Here is a 22086-nt window from a genome sequence, read left to right as displayed (position 1 = left end):
ATCACGATTACAAATCCATAATGCATGCAAGATCCCTGTGTAGCACCGTTAAATCCATTAATCACAGTCTTTTTGGTCCCAATTATGCTAAGAAGATATTCGATAAAGCAATTTCAACTCACCTCTCTCTCTCTCCTGTTACCATCAGTGCAAAGAAGGCAAAACCACAGCGCTTCCGACAAATTCTCAAGGCACCTCTTTTGTTCCCTTTAAATTAAATCCGAATTGGTTGCACGTTTTACTGAACTGCTAATGCTCTCCACATGTTCCCTCTCTCAGACTGAAAATGTTTTCTATTAGGAATGCCTAGCACTGAACATAAAACTGCAAAATGTCCTTCAAACAACCCAAAGTTCCTCTCTTTCTTTGGAATGTATCACTACTTGCCCAAATGAAGAGCTCACAGTCCCACAATTAAACTTCCTTTAGGAAAGCTTTTTCGTAAGATTCCTTTTCTTAGTGGTTCAGAAACTTCCTTATCAAAAGAAAGCTGTTTATATTAAAATCCATAAGTTATTTCCTTTAAAAGAACAAAACAAAGCAACAAGGTTTTAAAGTGTGAGCTAGGGGAATTTCACATTGTCCATGGCCATGAAAAGCCTACTCCAGCACTCAGCAAATGAACAAATTTCAGAAAGATAAAATGGGATAATGATATTTGCAGGGAGAAGCATCTCATGTGAGACAGTACCAAGAACATGGGTTTTAGGCACAAGCTTAACTTTGCTCTTTAGAGAATGAAATGCAACATTTCCTTAACCACAACAGCACTGACTTTTCAACTATGCTATACCCTTAAGAGAAAAAAACACGGTTTTTTCCCCTCTTCAGTCCATGTATCTCAACTTCTCTGCAACAAAGGACCAGGTAAAGTTACAGACTCAAGACAAGATTTTGCCTTTGTGAAAGCACTGTGGTTTCACTCGGGAGGAACTTGTCCTTCCACGTGCTTGAGGTGCAAGTCCTACCAGAAGGTTCAGCAGATGCAGAAATAGTTGCAGAATCTAATCATATCTGCTCTAACACATGAAACAAGTCCACATAATGGATAACAGAAGGGAAAACTGTACATGGAAAAAAGGACTATCTGCATAGTTCAGCTATTACAGGACAAATAAAAACAGCTGGCTTCTACTAGCCCCCTGGTTACAACCAGCTTATAGCTTCCCTCAGGTATCCCAGAACAATACACGCTCAAGAAGACATTTATGGCTACATTTCTTAAATGATATTAAGAGCAAGGGGATATAAAAAAGATAATCCCAAGAGCTCTGTGGAAAGGCTGGTTATTGGTGCTAACACTGCTGGTTAACACAGATGCCCTGACAGTAGGGGCTAGAAAGAGCCGCTGTGCAGCACGGCAGCACTGGTATCCCAGAGTTGGGAATAATCCACTGTGGAGGTAACTCTGCATCTACTCACATGCAAGAGCAAATAGAACGGGATTATAATGGTTATAACAACTAATACTGAAGCTATATTATACATTTTGCAATAACATACTTGCACTCTTTTTAGGGCCCTCACTGGATCAAGCTATGAAATGTAATATACACAAATATCTATGCAAATTATTTTTAATCTATTGTCAGATAAAAGAAAACTTTGCACAAAGATAGGCAAAGAGATATAACCATACAAAAAATGTAATTTTACAGTGCAAAAGCATTTAAATAACTGATTGCGGGTCCTGGGTGTGTGTTTTGGTTGGTTTTGTTTGTTTATTTGGCTTGGGGTTTTGGAGTTGTCTTTTTTTTTAACAATAAACTGATGCAAAAAGGTATTAAAATTTAAAATACTCCTTGCAACATCTGCTGACCTTCCAAGCCACAGTACTGTAAGTAATCCCAGGTCAATACATTCACTCAGAATCACATCAACTTTTGTTATTTGCATTCTTCTTGTATTACATTGTATTAAAAACTGAAGCTTATATCAAACTTCTTTTGGCAGAATCATTCTAAGTCATTGTCATGGATCCTTATGCAAACATCATTCTCAGCACTGATGTAGCACTCCTGATTTAACATCACAGGAATAAGCATTTTAAAAGAGAACATGGGGCTCTCTTGGGGCTAAATACAGCATCCAGATATGTAAGAGTAAATGGGGCCCTTTCTCTCAGAGATCAAAACAGATTTTGAGAAAAAACTATGAAGCAACAAATAAACAAATGAAGCAGGTGCTGCAAACAGAGCTGGCCAACCAAGGACCTAATAATGGTTAAATCAAGTCCTTCTGCAGAAAAAGTGGAGCTGGTAAAAATCTTTAAAACTTCACTGTCATAATGTTGCTCTGACTAAAACCTTCCATTTAGTTTCAGGGCCTAAACCTTTTGACATTGTTGGTGTTCACTCTCTGTAGTTACATTCTCACTTACATCAGACTTTATCAAGGCTTCAGCCGAGCCCTGTAATTGTTAAATATGTATAAACTAAAATAATGTTAAGACACAACTAAATACAAAGTCATATGGTTGCCAAAAATACTAAAAAGACTTTTCCCACAGGAGGAGTAACTCATAATAAATGCGATTTAAATAAAAGGTCAAATTTGAAAGCTTGTGGGAAAAAAACCCATACAGTTGACACTATTTGATTTAAGGAGCATTCAGAGCCCAGAAGGCCAACCATGTTCTGGGCTGCATCAGTGTGGCCAGCAGGGTGAGTGAGGGGATTCGGCCCCTCCCCTCTGCCCTTGTGAGACCCCACCTGGAGAGCTGCATCCAGCTCTGGGGTCCCCAGCACAGGGAGGACATGGACCTGGTAGAACAGATCTGAAGGGCACAAAGATGCTCCAAGCCCTTTGGTCACCTCCCCTGTGAAGGCTGAGAGAATTGGGACTAGTCAGCCTGGAGAAGATAAGGCTTCAAGGAGACCTTATAGCAACCTTGCAGTAATCAAAGAGGTCTTTTAAAAAAGAAGAGTGACTTTTTATATGGGCAGCTAGTGATAGGACAAAAGGCAATAGTTTTTAACTGAGAGAGGGCAGATTTAAATTAGAAGCTAGGAAGAAATTCTTTACTGTGAGAATGGTGAGACACTGGAACAAGATGCCCAGAGAAACTGTAGATGCCCCATCGCTGGAAGTGTAGAAGGCCAGCTTGGATGAGGCCCTGAGCAACCTGTTCTAGTGGGTGGCATCAGTGTCCATGGCAGGAGGTTAGAACTTGATGACTTTTAAGGTTCCTTCCAACCCTCTCTATTCTCTGATTCTGTGATTCCTCCACTAAGGTCTTTGGCCATCAAAAATGCATCCATAATTTCCAATTAGTTATGTTCTCTGAACAGAATTAGTTTGAGCAATGCTCTTTTGATATAAGGAAACATTCTAAATATTGAAGTCTGTATTAAAATTATGTAAAACTATTAGCTATTAATTAATCCTGATCATTTAATCAGGATTAAGCCGAAATGGGAGAATACAATAATATTTAAAAGAAAATTTGTTCCTTCATGCTGAAAGTCTTTAATACGTAAGAAGAGAAAAGAACTCAAATTGAGAGTTAGAAAAATGGGAAAGTGTTAATGCATTAAATTAAGGTACTTAAGAGGGACTCGTATTTAACAGGAAGAAAATACCATAACTTCTGTACTCAAGTTATTAAGTATTATTCCTTCCCTGCTCTGCTTAAAACAAAAAACCCTAGCCCACTTGATATGGGACTTGCTAAGTCTTCCCAGGTCTCAAAAATATTGGCCTGTAGTCAATATATGCTCTGACACTTAAGCCCAATGAATTCTCCAGAGATTTGAAGTCACTAAGATGGAAAACTTTATCTGGATATCTGAACATAAACACTTCTGCTATTTCCCACAATTTAAAAGTACAATGAGTTAGGAAGAATGAAAAAAATATTGATCCGACTTCGAAATGGGACAGATTATGGTGGGAGAACTATTTCTTTACACCTATCAGCTCTTAAGAACAAAGTGAAATGCTGAATACAAAGATGACAGGAGGCTCTACAGAAAGGTCACTACATAACAAACCACACCTCAGAAAGCAGCCCTAGCTACCTGTTGGGGATTTTGCAGAGTCAGTAACGTTGCTAACCACATTCCTTTCCATGGAGACTGTGAAGACTGAAAGAAAACACCCAAAGCATGACAGTTCTACTCCACCTAACACCATCTCGGATTCCTCTAGCTCCTAGCTTCTACTCCAAACATGTTACGTATCTTTTAACATCTAAACCCAATGCTTGCATTTCAAGAGACGTTAACAGGCAGCTGATGTGCACATGAACACAAGCAGTACCCACTACGCCAGTGAAATAACCCTCTTATTCTGTGACAGGTTTGACTACCAGGCACAGCTCTGCAAACAGTGCCAGTAGTTAGAAACACAGAATATTCCCTGACTATCAGGGAATTCTAACTATCCCATACCAAAAAATAAGACAAGTTTGATACACAAAAATGAAAAAATAAGACAAAAGCTACATTACATCAAGCTAGGGGCTGAAACAAAAACTTACCCCAAAAATCTAAACTTCAGCAGGGGGGATGGAAATTAGAACCAGAACTTGCATTTGGCTTTTCTGACTATAATGAACCAAGCCAAAAGCCCATATCCAAACACACCTCTTCTCTAGGAGTTTAAAATCTGGACTCAAGTTTTGCAGCCTGGCTTCCTCTGTACTCACTGCTGAATGCATCACTGCTGCCAGCAACAGCACCTGACAAGGGACTACACTTTCCTACAGGAACAATTAAGATACATGCACAGTAATATGGCTAATTGCCCACAGTAAGCTTGAATGAATACAGGTAACAACAATGTAACCACACGTTGAAGCTCAGAACCTTACGTGCTCCAATTCCTCGATGGCTGCACTCTGGAGAAAAAAAATTACATGAAAATTCTTTTTATAAAACCTCAATCTGGGAAACTTATCAAATCTTGTCTTGCTGCACTGGTCTGTTTTGCCAAATATACTTCAGACCTAACAAGAACAATCTTCTCCAAGCTGTTCCTAATTTCACTCACATTTATAAAATCAGTTTAGACTTTGCATCATCTCTGTTCCTTCTCTAACACTTAACACGTATGCTTGCTCTACTGTTCTTCCTCAAGTCAATGGTAGTAGAGGAGAAACTGTTCCTGCACAAGGCAATCTAGAGATCATTCTCAATGAAAGGTATTTGTGGAATTCTGTAGGTTGCTTATACTCAGTTCAAATTCTCAGAAATGCCATTTCATAACGTATCCCGGAGGCAGGGGAAAATGTTTAGTTGTATTTAAAGCCTGAATCCTACAAAAGTCACTGTAGAAATGACACAAAGTTTTGACTTTCTCCTCTTCCTTTTAAGGAAGAGATCTATATTTCAAGGCTTCAGCTGTGACCTCTTAAAACAAGAAGGAAAACAAGTTAAACATATTAGACTGTTGAATCTGCTACAGAGAAGCTGAAAACAACTGTGGCACAGGCACATGGGATTTTAATTTTTTTTTTTTTTTTTTAAATCAGCCTCCCATAGAATCTGTCATACTGTCACCAGGACATGAGCATTAGCTTTGCCACTGACACTCAGTGAAACATTCTGCTCTGTAGAATGCTGTAGAATGTATTAATGCTGTCCCAGACCATCAGCCTCCATGCATGCAACCTTAAAGCTCTTTGACACGCACATTATGACTTTCATTAGACTTCTCCTTGTGACAGCATTGTTTTAACCAGGGCTTTTAAGACACTGACACTGTGATAATGACAAATAGGCGGCCAAGATCTGCAAGATGTGAAGTAATAAACTTTACATGCTATTAAAATAGAGTGGTTAACTGTCAGCCAACAATTCTTCAGATCCCATTCCCAATCCAGAACAGTCTTTTTTGGGTGCACACAAAGGCTGTGACAAGACAGATAATTGGAAGATTCTTCAAAGCACCACCAACCATCTGATTTCACTGTCAAATGCTATACTTTCCTATGTTGTTTAACATGCTTTAAGGGTAGTGTAGCTAATACAGCCTAATTTCAGCATGCAACAAACAAAATAATAAAATCAATTTATTGGCCATTATCATCCATTTGGAATAGAGCCAAGTCTGATTCATACTACCCAGATTTGCTTCCTGGAAATTGATTCTGTTTATTTGTTCTCTTTCAGACATGTAGAACTTAACTTACCAATGCAGGCATGGACTCTCACTGACAGCTGGGTCCTCAGAATTATGCTGTGCTTCTTGCCCCTCCTAAAAAGAGAACAAAAGTATGTAAAGGTATAGTGAGGAAGAAGAGTAATTGGAAATAAACAAGTCAAGTTGAGCCTAGGAAAAAAAGGGTGGGAGGGAAGGGAAGACACTAGAAATTCTGACTTTGTTTCTAAGAATCCACTTCCATTTTAATCTGCAATAAATTAATTTTCCTCATCAAGACTGTTTTATCTATGATAGCAATGATTAAGTGATCTCTCCATATTTATATCAAAGAACAAGGTTTTTTTAACCTCATTTCCCCTCCCTTCTGCTGAGGACAGGGAGTAAGAGAGCATCTATGTGGGAATTTGGACACTCACCAAGGACAGCCTACCACAATGAAAACTGTATTAGAGAATTATCTAGTGATAACTGCACATTTTAGTTTTCATAGAAATACTTTAATACTAGGTATAATTAAGCATTAAAAGAAAATCCAAGGTTGAACAAGAAGTTGCTGACACTTTCAGAGATCTGCCTGCTTATGTAGCCTAATGGATTTTTAAAGCACAAAAGTAGCTGTGTTTTTTATAGCTGTGTTTTTCATGCAAAGAGGAAAAACGGAGGTCCTTCTTCCCTCTGACTCTCAGTTCCATATTTGACTTAAATGGAATTACTCTTTTAATTAGCTGCTAAATACCTCATTTGGTTTTCAGTCAAATTACCATTAGTTGCATTTCTTCAACCTGGACAAGAGCACAGTTCTTGACTTCTAGGTGCTACACTGGCAAACTGGCATGAGGGCACTGACAACACCTTCTTTCTGCAGCCAAAGCTGCTCAGCTGATGGAAGGTGGGAGGATAAGAAAAGCCAAATGTCCTTTATGCTTGTACGGCAGCATATTCTCCCTCTTTTCTCTGGAACTAAAAATGCAATTCCTGGACAAGTGGCTCGAGGTGGCCCAGATGACCCCCAGAGGTCCCTTCCTATCTCAGCCATTCTGTGATTCAGTGCATTTATTGTGAGAAAACACTCATGAAGAAGGCACACTGTTTTTAGAACACAATCAGATGCAGGTTGTCATGCAAACCGTAGAGCCACTTCTACATACAAGTTAGAGCATAAACCAGCACAACCTTTTTCAGTTGCACACTTTGCAACTCTGCTGAGAGGCTTCAGGGCCAAGCTCTTTACACCAACACCCAGCAGAATCTACTGGCTGTAACTTAATATAGTTTTCCAGTAAAAACAGAAGTTCTTCCCCAACTTACTGTTATCCTGCCCACAGTTATTTTTCAGAACAAAAATATTTTTAATATTTTCATGGAGGAAAAAAAAGTCTAAAGTTTCATATTATTTCTCTGAAAGATCTGCAGGGGAAAAAAGGTAAGGGAAGTAGTGACAGGTATTTTCAGAAAAATACTGCCTTTAGGAAAACATATGGGAAAACAAGGAAAAGTAAGGACCTGCAAAAAAGTGGTTAATGTGGACCTGTGTACCTGCTAACAGGAGACTTAGTTCCAGTTCCAGAATGGCAACATTTCTCCACAGATTAAAAAAAAAAAAAAAAACAAATAACTTAAACACAGATTTAAAAAAAAAAAAGGCAAAACAAAAAGCCTTTAATTGAAATTACTCTTTAATGGCTCTGCTTGGACATCATTAGGACAAAGTTGGGAAAGTGTAACCCTTCTCTTAAAAACTTTTGAAGCACCAAGCAGCAAATACTATTTCCCCCCACAAAAACAGGCTGCAGTTTGGACTGTGGAATTTCCTGGAGCAGTTCCAGGTTTAGGATTGACTCTGTCCACTTAAACTTCTCCTGTTGTTCTGGTTGGACACAGTCTTTGCCTGTGTTCATAACCTGCAGATTTTTAACAGTTGCCCCTCCCCACAGGAGTGTCAGGACTCCTCTGGAATACTTAATTTGCCAAGTTAGCGAGGAATTTTTGACCAAACCTCTTGCCCATCACAACATCTGATTCTGTACAGAAACTGCTTTTCTTGATCTCCCATCCTTGATGGACTTGTGGTTACACCTGACATACATAAATGCTCCAAGATAAAATCAGAAAATGGAAGAATTGAGTAAAGATTGTTTATTTCAGAATTGTAAAAGGAGTTAGCAAAGAAAAAGAAGTCTATATAATTAGACATTATTCTTCCCATCTTGAGAAACTCATCAACTAAAAGAAACTGCTAATTTAACAAATAATGGACACTAATATCATGGAACTCTCCAGTGTTTTAGCAGTCTGTAGAGTACAATGACTTCACCAGCTCTCTACTGAAATCTACAGGTCTGTGGTGATTTGCTGAAAGAATAGACAGTAGGTCTATTCCAGCCATCAGACAGTGAATAAACACAAGGACCTGAGAAATCAGCACCATTTTATGGCCTGTAGAGATTCAGGCCCATTACAATTTAATACAGTTTTTCCCTCTTTTCTAAAAATGTAATGCATGATGCTTCTTAATATAAACAAGGCCTTTTTTTGGGTAGTTCTCCAAGCTTCAATAGTTGTACTACTTGTCCTCTACCTCACTTCCTTACAAAGACCACTGAAAACTCAAAGCAAAACTTAGAGCAAGCTCTCCTCTACAGGCTCTGTTCTACACTATAGTTGCAATTGTAATACCTCCCAGGGCAGAAAATTCTCACACAGGCAAACATAAATTTTTATCTCCCACTGTTTGCATTGGCAATTTTTCCAGCCTACCAAAATCAATGTTTCAAGCCCCAGAAATTACAAAGATGAATACTCACTCATGATGATGCATTCCCCCCACTTCCACCCAGGCCACACCATGATCATCACTACATTTTGTGGGGTTTAGGCATACTAGATTTACTATACAGCAGCTAATTATAAGAACAGTCACAAGTAAAATATTAGAAATTATGCAACTTCCTGATGAATACTTTTGACTATCATGCAATATGAATAACAGTTTTGCAAAATGAAGATCACCTCTGAAAATTTCTACATCCATGATTCTGCACACACCAATTTCCTGGAAAGCATATTACAATAATAAATGTCAAAAAAAAAAAAAAAGGGTAACTTGAAATCCATCCATGATTTCACAGACTCATGAACTACTGGCCAAATAGTATTAAAAAGCATGCCTGTAGGCAAGCTTGTCTTGATAGCAGGTCAGAAAGGGGAAGTGCATTGGACAGACAGGCTATTTGCATTAAAAACAAAGTAGGTTCAAAAATACACAGCAGAAAAGATTCTTTTATTAAAAACAAAACCTAGACATGTAACGAAGTTTGGAATCAACTCTTAATTGGGGCTTATATTTCTATCGATAAGACCTTTAAAAAATGTTTCGGTGAGTGCAAATTGCTACTATTTATTTTAAAATATCCAAGAAGTATTTAACAGAGTTAACTTAATAGCTGCAATTTAGCAGTAGAAGAATAGGTAAATTTCACATATTGTGCTGACACGGCATTCTGTTGATCTGTGTTGAGATCAGAATCATTATTGCTATAAGATTAACTTCTAGTCTTTGGAGTTACCTAGACACAAAACTTTTTCTATATTAGATTTAGCTAATAAAGTAAATAAACACATGCCAACAGCTCACTGAGTGCCTGTCTTATGGAATATAAATGCTTTCTTTTGTCATTGTTTATGTACCACAATACAAATAATTTTACTCAATTATACATTTTCAAGTCTTGATTTAAATGACATTTTGAAAATAGTACTTCAATTCACTGCCTTAAACAGTTACTTGTTTTGAAGTAAAGCCTTTGTATGAACCAAGTAATCCCTTGACCAGAAAGAAAATATTAAGAATGTTGTTAGGGGTACAGAGGGGAAAAAATATTAATAAACAAAATAATAATAACTTAACCCCAAAACCACAAACATAAATTAATCCCAAAACCAACACACCATTTTCCTCTTAATGCTTCAAGGAAACTTTGAAAGGAAATTTTAGGAGAGTCTATATTATTAAGACATGACATCATTCTTCTCAGGCCTATACTAAAGACCTGCTGGTATCAAAAATAGGATTTTTATGTAAATATCCAGTTAAGATTCACTGGAATTATTAGGAAGACAGACCACAATCATTTCCTTGACAAAACTCATCTTTGTAAAATAGCAGAATGAATCAATTAACATACATTTTCTATTTCAATGTTTTCTTTCTTTCAGGACAGTAATTATTCAGACTTCCTAATATTCTTCTGAAGGCCTAGATATTTCAATTCAATAAATTTAGCCTCTTTTAAAACAATCTCCTGCTTCTAAAAACACATTATCATTTAAAACATTTTCTAACCTTCTTAGTGATCGCGTAATAACTCAATAAAGAAAATGCATTAGATTAAAGGTGTTAATTCTATAAAAGGCCAAGCTATATCCTTCCAGGGTTCTCCTGTTCTGCTTTCTATGCAATACATGACAACCATGGAAAAAGCTACAGTTTTATAGCACAGCAGCAGTCAAATTGCAATGGTTTTAATAACACTCTACAGTCACACAGACAAGCAAACTTACTATTCTTCATTGTATTTTCTCAAAAAATAAAATCTATCGCAGACATCTGAATCATCAAAAGGCCATCATGAGCAGAAGCTGAGTCAAATGCTGCTAGAAGCCATGATTGCAGCTCACAAACGATTTGGATCTTTTCAGTTAACATAGATAAGAGTGTGTCAAAGCTCTGCTCTTAGCTAGGGCCTGTACACTGTTCTATTTCTGAAATATTTAAAGCACACAAAAAACCGTTACCCCATAAAGGCACATTTGAATTTCAATCTTTCATGCAGTGCTACACACATTCACATGGCAACACAGCAACTAAGAGCGATGCATCTTGTTAGGGTGACTCTGGTTTTTTTGGTTTTTCTTAAATAAATATATTGTAATAGGTAATCATATCCTACCCTCAGAGCAGTTTTCAAGTAGCACATTCCCATTACTCTCATTTTATTCTATTCCAAGCACGGATTTCATCCATTAATATTAGCATTATCAGTCAGTTGTAGACAGGGATAATTCTTGAAAATAACTCGGAGAGAAAAAATATTTAATAATGCAAAACGCTTGAAAACTGCAAAGTAGTTAGTTTGTGCACACAGAAGTTTGGCTATTTAAACTAACGAGTATCCTTTCCCTCAGATCCCAGCCAAGGTTCTAGAATGATAGCCTAGACGAGGTAGAAAATAAATACTAGAAGTTTCAATTCAAACTGGCAATAGCAGTAAAGGGATTGTAAGAATGGGTGTCCAGAGGATGGCCCCTACCTTTCCCCCTACACTGGGCTAACAGCACAGCTGCTGCCCTTCCTCACCCTGCTTTAGAGGAGTGCTGTAAAGAGCAAGAGGTTCTCAGCTGCAGCCTGCTTTTAACTTGTAAAACTACATCAAAACCTACAGGTTACGTAAGGTTTGCCCTCTTAAGTTTCACCAAATCAAGGAAAATAAAATCATATACTGGCAAACAGTATAGGTACTTTCATTATTCAGCTGTTACTAGATGGGAAGGTTTGCTGCTCCCCCAGCCCCCAGCTCTCCCCATATTCAGTTTTTCACACTGCTATGAAGTGCAGTATCAATCACTCACAGGGAGGCCAACTTTGAACCAGGGGGAATCAGATGAGCCAGGCATACATTTATCAGATACCAAGCCTCTCTCGAAATAACCAGATGATTTTTTCATAATACTTCAGAACCACTACCAAAGCAAACGCAATGGGTTACTGAACCCAGCTAAACCAACACCATGAGCTTTTGCCTGTTTATCCCAAAGAGGGCAGAGGTTGGATGAAAACTAACCTCAACCAGATAACACTGAAACTCTTTCCAGACTTGGACAGCATTTAACATCAGCCTAACCTGACAACTTACCCTATAATAATTCTGCAGCTAATTCTGCCTGATGTAACAATCTAACCATTATGAAAACCTATCTACCACAGATGCTGCTTTCAAAATACACATGCACAACACATGCTTCACATCTTGTTACAGCTTCTCATAGCACTCAGGTTTCTTCGTGGGCCATTAACCATCTCCAATAATCACATCCATGTTTTCCAACAGAAGTAGCTTAATGAGAACAGCATCCAGCAACTTACGAGCTCAAGAAAGAATCACTGACTCCCACAAAAGAAGCCCAGACTACACTGTGCCACCAGAAGCAAACACATGGCAACAGACCTGCTCTAGAGTGCAATACTTCTGCAAATGGCTTTTGGTTTTTTGTTTCAAAACCCATCCATTTCAGTCTTCACTCACACACACTTTTTAGGGAGTGGAAAATACTTCTGCAATGGGGTATTGCCTCACAGTTGCTTCATAGTTTAGAGTACTCCACATGGAAAACAAACTCTTCCTTGTTGAGTGCATAAAGGATGAAAATTTTGCCAGAGCTCAAGCACTTGAGTCTATCAGATTTTCCCTGAAAAAGATCTGCAAGCCAGCATACACACAATAAGGAAAGTGTTTTTTAACCTGCTATTACTCAGACAGCATAAATCCTAGGCTTTGATTTCAAAGCTGTTAAGATACTGTTTGATTGTCGTTTCACTATGATATGCTTCTCCATTCAACTGCAGATTCAAGAGATTGAAAAAAAAAATTCTGACACTTCTAAAAAAATAAAAGCCAAGTTGTATAAAAGCCAAGTCTTTTGAAAGTGAGAGAGTGTACATGTGTACGGAGAGTGGAATTAAGAATCTCCCTGAAACTCATCCAAAAATCTTATCCAAACAAGTAACCTTTTTGAATTTCTCAGGTGATTATTATCCAAAGATCCAATTGTCATGTCAAAGATCCAAGCTCATGTTATTGCCATTGAATAATGGAAGCAGAGGAGCTCAAGAAATAACACCAATAATTTAAAATAAGTCTTTTACATGCTAATACTCTTCAAATGGATGACAGCACTAGCAACCTATTCTGGTATATGATAGGTTGTTCAAGACAAACACAACACTCATCCTTATAGGCAGTCAGTGGGCTTTTCTTTCTTACCTCATTTTTTTCCATCTAAAAAATTAGAATGAAGTCAGAATGTGTCTGCATCCTGTTCTTGCAAAGTAAGTCATCTAATTATTTTGCAGAATGGTTCTATCCAGAGCATTCCTGGATCATGACACATTTATTAAAGTAACAATCATTTGACAAGAGTGGATAAAAATAACTAAACAGATAGCAACTATTCATGTCCATTCATTCTGCATTAAAAAAAAACATAACATAAAAATAATTAAAACTTTACTAATCCAAGTAGAAATAATCCCAGTGTATTCCCTAAGCAAAAGGTGGACAGGGAAAATCTTGCAAATTATTGGAGCAAACAACGGCATACAAAAGAACAAAGTATGAGTAGATGTGTGCTTTTTTTCCCCTGCAGATTGTTCTAATATTGCGTTGTATTTGTCAACATGATTTTAACAAATGACTGCCTCATTCCCACTAAAAACCTATAAACCAGCCAGCAAAGTTACATCTGAATGCCAGTCAGTGGAAGAGCATCCTTGCTGACACAATACTGTCTGTACAACTGTTCAAATAAGGACTATCTACAGACTGTCGCTACAGAGGTGCTGGGTTTTTACATCCCCCTAACTCTTCACAAGTACATTTACTAGGCAGGGTTGTAATTTTTTCAATTCCCCCCCCCCCCTTTTTTAAATGGAAACAAAATGGGATAGAAGGAGGAAGAAAATGAGAAACTCAAAGGTGTCGAGTGAAACAATCAAGGGAATCACAAAGTATGCACTGTAAGCCACGTGAATAACACCAAATTATTTACTGTTAATGTCTTCTGAGTACAGCTCAGTAAAAGGTGCAGTCCTCTGCATATCTCACCACAAGGCAATGACTTTTCCAAAAAGATATTGAATCACTTTTACCCTCTCTAAAATGAAACGAGTTCAAAATGGGGGAAACATTTGTTCCATTTGTTCTTTTTAGTAGTTTATGTGCAAGCAAACTTCAGAAGCTGGAAAGTGAGAATCCCCTCCCCACTTCCTCCCTGTAATTTCTGAATCATCATGCTGGCTGTTTCTCAGTTGTTAATGGCTCAATTTCCACACATTAAAACAAAAACCTTCCAACAGCCCCTCAAATATTTGAGGGTTGACTGCTGCCTTCACAGTCAGAAAATGACCATTTTTCAAGAGCTGTCATTCATGAACAAAACTATGTCCCTTCCCAACCCAAAAGCACAAGCAATATGTAATTGTTTTCAGCAGGATGTTTATCCTGTCATTCTGTGGAACACTGATAGCATGATCAATTAAATCTCTATCTTATATTTTTGTATTATAAAAACACAAACTTTATGAGCTGGAAAATAGTGAAGAGAATTACATTTTACAATTTTACAATAATATTGTTCCTGGGTAAAACACAAAACCAAAAGCATTGTTTCCACACTTCTTTTCAATCTTGCATCATGTTCTTCTTCAGAGATGACAGATCACTTGACCAATGCTTTCCAGTTCTTAGGTTACATATTGCCCACTGTTGCCAGCAACTGTCAAGCTCTGGCCGCACATTCCTCCCAGGAATCTTTACACCAGGTAATTTCTGGTTATATGGTTTTGCTATCACTTGTACTTTGAAGTTCACATAACATGAGGATTTTAATTTAAAACCTCTTCACACTTCGAGAAACAGATGCCTTGAAATATCTGGCTTTTTGGGGAAAAATATGTTAGAAGAACTGGGAACCTATGGGACAAGGGAAAGGGGAAAAGTAAAATAAGTTAACCTCCAACAGCTGAGTCACTTTATGCTTCCACATCTTCAGACAAAGGGTCTCTCCAGTGCTCCCAGTCACGCTGTGGGACCCACAGTTTCGGTACCAGACCACTGCAGGTCATCTGCATTAGGAAGAGCAGTGCCAGCAGGTCGAGGGAAGTCATCCTGCCCCTCTACTCAGCTCTGGTGAGGGCACATCTGGAGTGCTGTGTCCACTTCTGGGCTCCTCAGGACGAGAGAGACAAAGAGCCCCTGGAGCACCCAGAACAGAGGGCTGCAAAGTTCCTTAAGGGACCAGTACATCTCTCCTATGGGGAAAGGCTGAGGGTGCTGGGCCTGTTCAGCTTCCAGAGGAGACAACTGAGTGAGGATCTCAGTATCTGGAAGTATCAGAAGGAAAGGTGTCAAGAGGGTTGGTCCAGGCTCTGCTCAGTGGTGCCCAGCAAGAGGCAATGGGCAGAACCTGTTGCACAGGAAGCTCTACCTGGACATAAGAAAGAACTTCTTTACTGTGCAAGTGACAAAGTACTGGAACACGTTGCCCAGAAAGGTTGTGCAGTCTCCTTCCTTGAAAATATTCAAGAACCATCTGGATACAATCCTGGGCCATGTGCCCTGGGATGACCCTGCTTGAGCAGAGAGTTTGGACCAGAAGTCCCACTGTGGTACCCTCCAACCTGACCCATTTGGTGATTTTGTGACCAACTTCACTAGAATTTTCATCGTTCCAAAGCAGAAATAAACAACACCTGAATAATAATTTTATTTCTCACAAAAGATCCTGATACCTGACCTTAATCTGACCTACAGCTCCACAAGAGGCATCTAATTTTTTTATATAATTAAAAAAAGAAAAAAATTGACTCAGTTAGTAAAAAAATAGCTTTAAGAACTTTTCACAAGCACTTCCCTTTTACTAGAATTCATTCTCTACTACCTTAAGGGGAAAACGCTAATCTTTTATGGTTTTCCAATTTAATTGAAGATACTAAAAAGACAACAAAGTGAAGAAGATATTATCCAAAGCAGCACAACACATTTCAAAGCAATGCCCTACGCACTTAATTGGTCATTTACGCTTTATCAGAATGTGATCATTTTAACCAGACTCAGCAAGAACTATTTTAAAGCTGCCCTTCCTTGCACTAGGACATGAATATGTGTATATAAGTACATAAAAATAAAGTCTACTTTGCACTGATCAACATAATACCTTGTGTCGCTTTCTGCTTTTGGAAGTTTTCCATTAACACCATATTTGGCAAGGGCTTCTTCATAACTTGACATACAAATTCTTAAATATAAAACACTGTTCTCAGGCCACTTATTTCTCCATATTAATTCCACTTTGGAAATGGGCTTTATATTTATTGCCGGGTCATCAATGCTTTTGCTAGTGAGGACAATTACTGAGCAGTAAATGTGAAATAAGCTACTGTTTTGCTGTACTGCTGTGGTCTTAACCCTGGCAGTATTCACTAATTTTCATGGCTTCATTACTGGAGATCCTGGGCTAGTCACAGATTTGCAGTGGTTCAAGCTGTTAGCTCACAACTGGAGGTTAAACTGGAGACATTTATTTTTATCAGAAGCAGATTACCACCTTAGTTTAGTCAGGGGTAAACCAAACAAACACACACCACACACCAAGCACATAGACAAATGGATTCCCCATGGGATAAAAGCGACTGTGAGCTTGCTTACACAAACTTCTGCATTTACCGCCGGGTAGGAGCACACGCAGGAACAGTTGCCATGGAATAGGAAGTGTAGCTAATTCACAGCTTTTATTAATTACCCAGCACAAACTCCCTCAGCTGCCCACACACTCTGGGCAATACTAGACTGGCTTGCCCCAGCAGACAGTGAGTGCCCACAGTGCTGGTGTTGTTCCAGGTTTGGATTCCCAAATCAGTGGTTCCACTCACAACACGAGTTGAGTTCAGAGCAGCCCTGAAGCACTTTCTGGCAGCCCTACCTGAAGCCCTGCAGATGATCTGTTTATGGAGAGAGGAAGGGATTTCCTCCTCACAAATTGAAGGGAAACACATTTCCAAGTCTTGAGAGCCGCTCACTTAACTTACAGCCTCGTCATCAAGGAGGAGGGCAGAGTGCAAACACAGCTATTAAGCAGCTTCAATGTTAATAAAATTAAATGGTTTTAAATAGAACATCTGGCATCAGCTGTTTCCATAAGCTGTTTTTATTTAAGTTTCCACCATAAAATACTGGACTTCTCAGCTATTTTCACATGCAAACCTGAATGCCAAATTAGGCTATCTTTAAAAAAAGTTGTCCTAGCAAAAACTGCAAGAATTATTCACACGCTTTTTGGTTTGGCACTTTATTTGGTATGCAACAGGCTGAAAGAGAGCTAAGCACAACAGTATTTTTGCAACACATTTTGCAGTGGAAATTATTTTGGAATAAAACTACTCTTATTGCATTCATTTGCCAGCAGTAATCACTAAATTCAAAAATAGCAAATCATCAAATGTTTCCACAGGTTCCTTGGTAGACATGTAGATTTTTCCCTTTACAACTGAATAAACTCTGGGGCAAAGTCGGAGAGAAAGAGACAGCTGCTGCAGTACTGACAAACAAAAGCTGTAAAATCATGGGTCAAGCTCTTAAAAGAATCCAACATTTAAACCCCCTCACCAAAAAAAAAACAAAACAACACCTACAGAAAAAAAAACTCATAGGGCAAAACCAGACCACAGAACACTTCAGAACTTGATATTTATGGTACCATCTTACACTCCAAAAGCCACCATGAGCTTTTGACACTACTCTCAGGCACATGGATTTAGACCACTGTGCCCTTTCACATTTCATGTCAACTCCAAGAGCTGCCCATGACCTGCCCCAGTCAAGTCTACCAATCCCAGGCTCCTGTCCACCCCAAACCAAAATCACACAGAGGGTAAAGAGCTCATGGAGCCTCCTTGTCCAAGACAGGGGAGCCACTGCTATGGATGCTGCTTCTTTCTCAACTGGAGGGAGTGCAGTACAGTTTCCAAGACTGGGGCACTTGGAGAAGAGCAAAACCAACTCTGCTTCCCTTTGAAGTTCTTGTTAAGCATATCAGTGAAATCCAGTATTGTAACTTTTTTTTGTTGGCTACTTGCCTGAAGGTTCTTCATCTAGATTGGAATGAAGCTGTCAGGTGCACAGACTGCACCCCCATCTGACATCCCCAGACTTCTACTACACACAGTAAATTGTGATCCCTGTAATTTCTGTACTTACTGTCACACTCCAGACCCCTCCTAGACAGCACACACTGAGACAGGGCACTACAGGTGCTTTTCAAAAGCTCACACAGACCTTGCATTTTGTGTCTTTTGGTGCAGCACAGTAGCTTGCAGTCTCTGACCTCAGTATATGCAGAAGAGATTTACTTCTATACCATCGAATCAGCTTTAAAGCTGAAACTAAGAAAACAAGTCGTGGCCTGCAGTAAAATTTCTTCAAAGTTGTTATTTTGAAGATGCTTGTTTTCTAAATACATTTTATATTCACAAATCAGCATTCATTTTTTAACTACAAAAGTAGTAGCATTTTATTATTATTATTAGGAACCTTAATTTGTTAATCATTTCTTCAGAAGATACTGTGTCAAGGAGATCCACCAACAAGAAATCTTAATCTCATAACTGGTGAATACTTTCCATGGTGGAACTTTCAGCTGTTAATTGCCTCCATCCTGCTTCCAGAGCACATCCCTCAAAGTCACATGTCTTATTTGTCAGGCCTAAAAAATATATGCACACTTGTGTAATTATTTTGATTACACGCTCTGGAAGCAGGAATGCTCAGAGATGCCTTGCCAATTGTTCCACACAGGGAAACCATATGGGACCAGTAATTTTATTTCATTTTGCTGTCACTGGTTATTGCAAGATAACTATGAAAATTAATTACTACAGTTCCATCTGAAATATTTTACCTAATTATTTTTTATATAAACAGTGAAATTGTATCAGGATTAAGAAGCTAAAAAGCTGCATAAAGTTTTGAAAATATAGTAGTAATAGTTATTGCCCTCTATCTTTGCGAGGGAATTAAGAACAGTATCAACTTATCCATAAAAGCCAATGCATTTCTTTAGAAATGTGAAAGTTTAATCTGTATCACCCTTTATTCTACAACAGTAAAGTTTTAGCTAAACATACACTTCAAAATGTGATTCAGTATCTCAATTTGATACATTTTAGACTGGAATACAGCTACTCTGTAGAAATTCTTACACCTTCCAAAAATTACCATAACCTCTCAGCCCAGTTTTTTAGTTTCATGTTTCTAGGGAACTGTTTTTCTTGTGTTTTTGTTGGGGTTTTTTCTTGCATGCTTTTTATTGTGACCATCAATTGCGTTTTTCAGATTCAACATTTCATCAGACCTAATAGCTAAATACCACAGCAATAAAAATATTTGGGTGGACTAACATATTCGTCACAACATGAGTAAATGATGTCAATAAGCAGTCACAGTCTCCTGTTTGCAGCAATACAGCGACAATCTTTCCCTGGTCTCTCCCTTATTTTTATTCTTTTTGGCATTGAGAAACATAGAAATGACATCAAGACAAAATACGGAGAAAAAGCTATCAGAAATTGAGAGCATTTTCCACCCATGAATAAATGCAAATACATTCTATTTAAACTAATACAAAATCAGCATAGAATCTGCTAGATATCAGTACTGCTTCAAGAAATAAGCCATACCATTTTTGTAAGACAAAAACTAAATTAACTTTCAAATGCATCCCCAACTTCCTTATGTAAACAAGTGACAAAAAGTTTTCATTCTCACAATTGTGCTATTTGCAAAGCCTAAGTGGGAAAAAATACAGTACATAAGCAGGAAAAGAATGTTAGAGATCCTTGCCAAACTCCATTGCCTCCAACAGATTCTGAATCAAGCCCAGAACGAACAGCACCATCAAGAGGGAAAAGGTCTGTCATGAGGCTCACGCAGCCAAAATGGCTTGAGATAGGGTGTCTAGAAGGAATGCAAAAGCATTAGCGCTTAAGCCATTTATCAGAAGTACTTTAGAAGAATCCCTGCTGATAGAAGTCTTGAAAACATATTCCCTGAAGAAATTTCCACTGCTCGTAGCATACTGCCGGAAGAAACTCATTTTCTGCATTTTAGGACTGTTACCTTGTGGGCTGCCATGAGGACCTGTTAAGACATATCCACAAAGAGAGCTGGAGCAATTATATGGTAATTTAAACACATCAGCTTCTTGATGATTCTTGTTTTCTCTATAAAACCTAAAGGAAGCCAAGGAAAGGAGCTTTACCTGTCACCAACACCTTAAAGCAGCCAGCCCGCCTAAACAACCTCTATTGTGTACTACCCTACACAATTAAGCATCCAGAAAGCAACTTGTGTTGCCAAAAAATAGCCAAACAGCTAAGCAACCCAACAAGCAAGTGAGCCATGAACATAATCCAGACTTGAAAAGAAAGGCTGTTTTTCCTACATGCTCCTACTGACCCTTTTGCTGGTTGCAACACCTTCTGCAGGGTCAGCCTCATTACTTGGCTAGATGTTCATCCTGGCTCTTCCAAAACCAGCCCCCATATAAAAACAATCTGATTCTCCTGAATCACACAGCTATTCTCAAGGGTGCAAATGGCAGCAGGTAAAGTTGTGGAGACCGAAAAGCAGTCCAATCCCCATCCATGTTTTAGCTAGCCCTCCAGGGTACAAGGGCATGTGTTTTGGCTCTTCTCCTTCACTAGATAGAAGTTTCATTGTGCTGGAGTGGACAGCAATTACCAAAAGCCTCTTTTCACTATATTCATTAACAGAATAGCATTCATTTGAAATTGCACGAATGCATATGTTTCTTATACAGGTTATTTACAGATACACATTATAAACCTTCAGCAACTGCCACTATTCTATTCTTCTGAAGAAAAATCCTTCATGTTTTCCACTACGGTCATCCAATCCCTCCCAGAGAAAACAAATACCTACAGCCTCTCAAACCAATCAAAAATTTTTAAGACTTTGCTTCTGCCTATTTTGTTTTATTTACAAGTCTCCTTTCAAGTGTTTAAAAAAAATCTTCATAATTTTTCCCTGGATGAACAGTAACTTTTGGCAAAAAGATGCTGAAAACAGCTGGTCCCTTTGAGTCAGAGTTCACACAGCTAAGGTTCTACAATTTTAAAAATGCCATGAATATCCAGCTACTAAAGCCTTCACTCAGAGTTCAGCAAGCTTCAGTGACCCTGATGAGCACAGCAGCTTTGGCATGGCAGAAAGGCAGGTCCTGAGGTAGCCTAATCTCAGAAAATTAGAAGCTTTGAAGATTAAGAGCAGGACCTTGAAATGACCCAGACAGAAAAAGAGAGAGACTAAATGGTTTCTGCAGCCAGTCCTCCCGGACAGCAGGCTGCTGTTAAGCTCCCAAGGTCTGCAGCCAGAAGCTCCAGCTCAGGAGCAATCCTGCTCAGTGTTTTGGTCTCAGAACTGCAAGGCCCAAAAATGGAGTTGAATTTGCTAGAAATACAGGACAGAGGAAGACATTACTGACTGCATTTGCTTCCTTATGTTTAGAATATTACATTTTTCTGAATAACATCACATAAGCTGCAGCATTTACCATGAAGTAACAATGTTAAGTCCTATAGAGAAGCTTATCCCACATACTTCCAAAGCTCTGGTGGTTCTTATTTATCTTTTCTTCTCTCACAAAATATGGACAAAAATGAAATGCAGAAACCCATCTGAAGCCTCACCAGCACAAAACTTGAAGCAGCAGTTCCATGTTTTTTGTTTTGTTTGTTTTTTTTTCTTCTGGATAGCCACCACAGAGAAAATTAGAATTGTGTTTCAGGAACAATTCATATAATTGATTTTACATGCCCAAAAGAAGCATAAAAATAAAACAAGCTGGACAGTAGCTTGCTATTTCAAGAAGAAAGTCTGGCAGGAAAAGCACCAAATGGTCTCTCACTTGCCACACTGCTTGGCAGTGCCAAATTGCTACTGTGGGGTGTTAAAAGTAGTGAACTTAAAATTACCAGAATTATCACAGGACACACCAATGGAAGAGAAAAAAAAATTACAAATTCAAAATATTGCTACCAAAAAAACCACCAAAAAACAAACAAAACCAAACCTTTATATTACTTGCTTTCAATTCATTATAAAGTTAGCTGGAAATATGAACTTGATTGAT

At 38.4% G+C, this 22086-nt stretch overlaps 1 protein-coding gene across 8 annotated transcripts in view; it reads right to left on the bottom strand.

Moving 5' to 3' along the window:
- The window catches only part of FHOD3 (formin homology 2 domain containing 3), a 366964-nt gene that overhangs the window by 307290 nt on the left and 37588 nt on the right, over positions 1 to 22086 (bottom strand). For all 8 annotated transcript variants that reach the window (XM_088171487.1, XM_088171498.1, XM_088171447.1 and 5 more), the window contains exon 3: positions 6134 to 6198. In XM_088171487.1, coding sequence (XP_088027613.1) covers positions 6134 to 6198 — 65 coding nt within the window. The remainder of the gene's footprint in view (positions 1 to 6133; positions 6199 to 22086) is intronic.

This window comes from Sturnus vulgaris, chromosome 1, assembly GCF_052056855.1.
Source record: "Sturnus vulgaris isolate bStuVul1 chromosome 1, bStuVul1.hap1, whole genome shotgun sequence".
Lineage (NCBI taxonomy): Eukaryota > Metazoa > Chordata > Aves > Passeriformes > Sturnidae > Sturnus > Sturnus vulgaris.
This window is presented reverse-complemented; position numbering and strand designations above follow the sequence as displayed.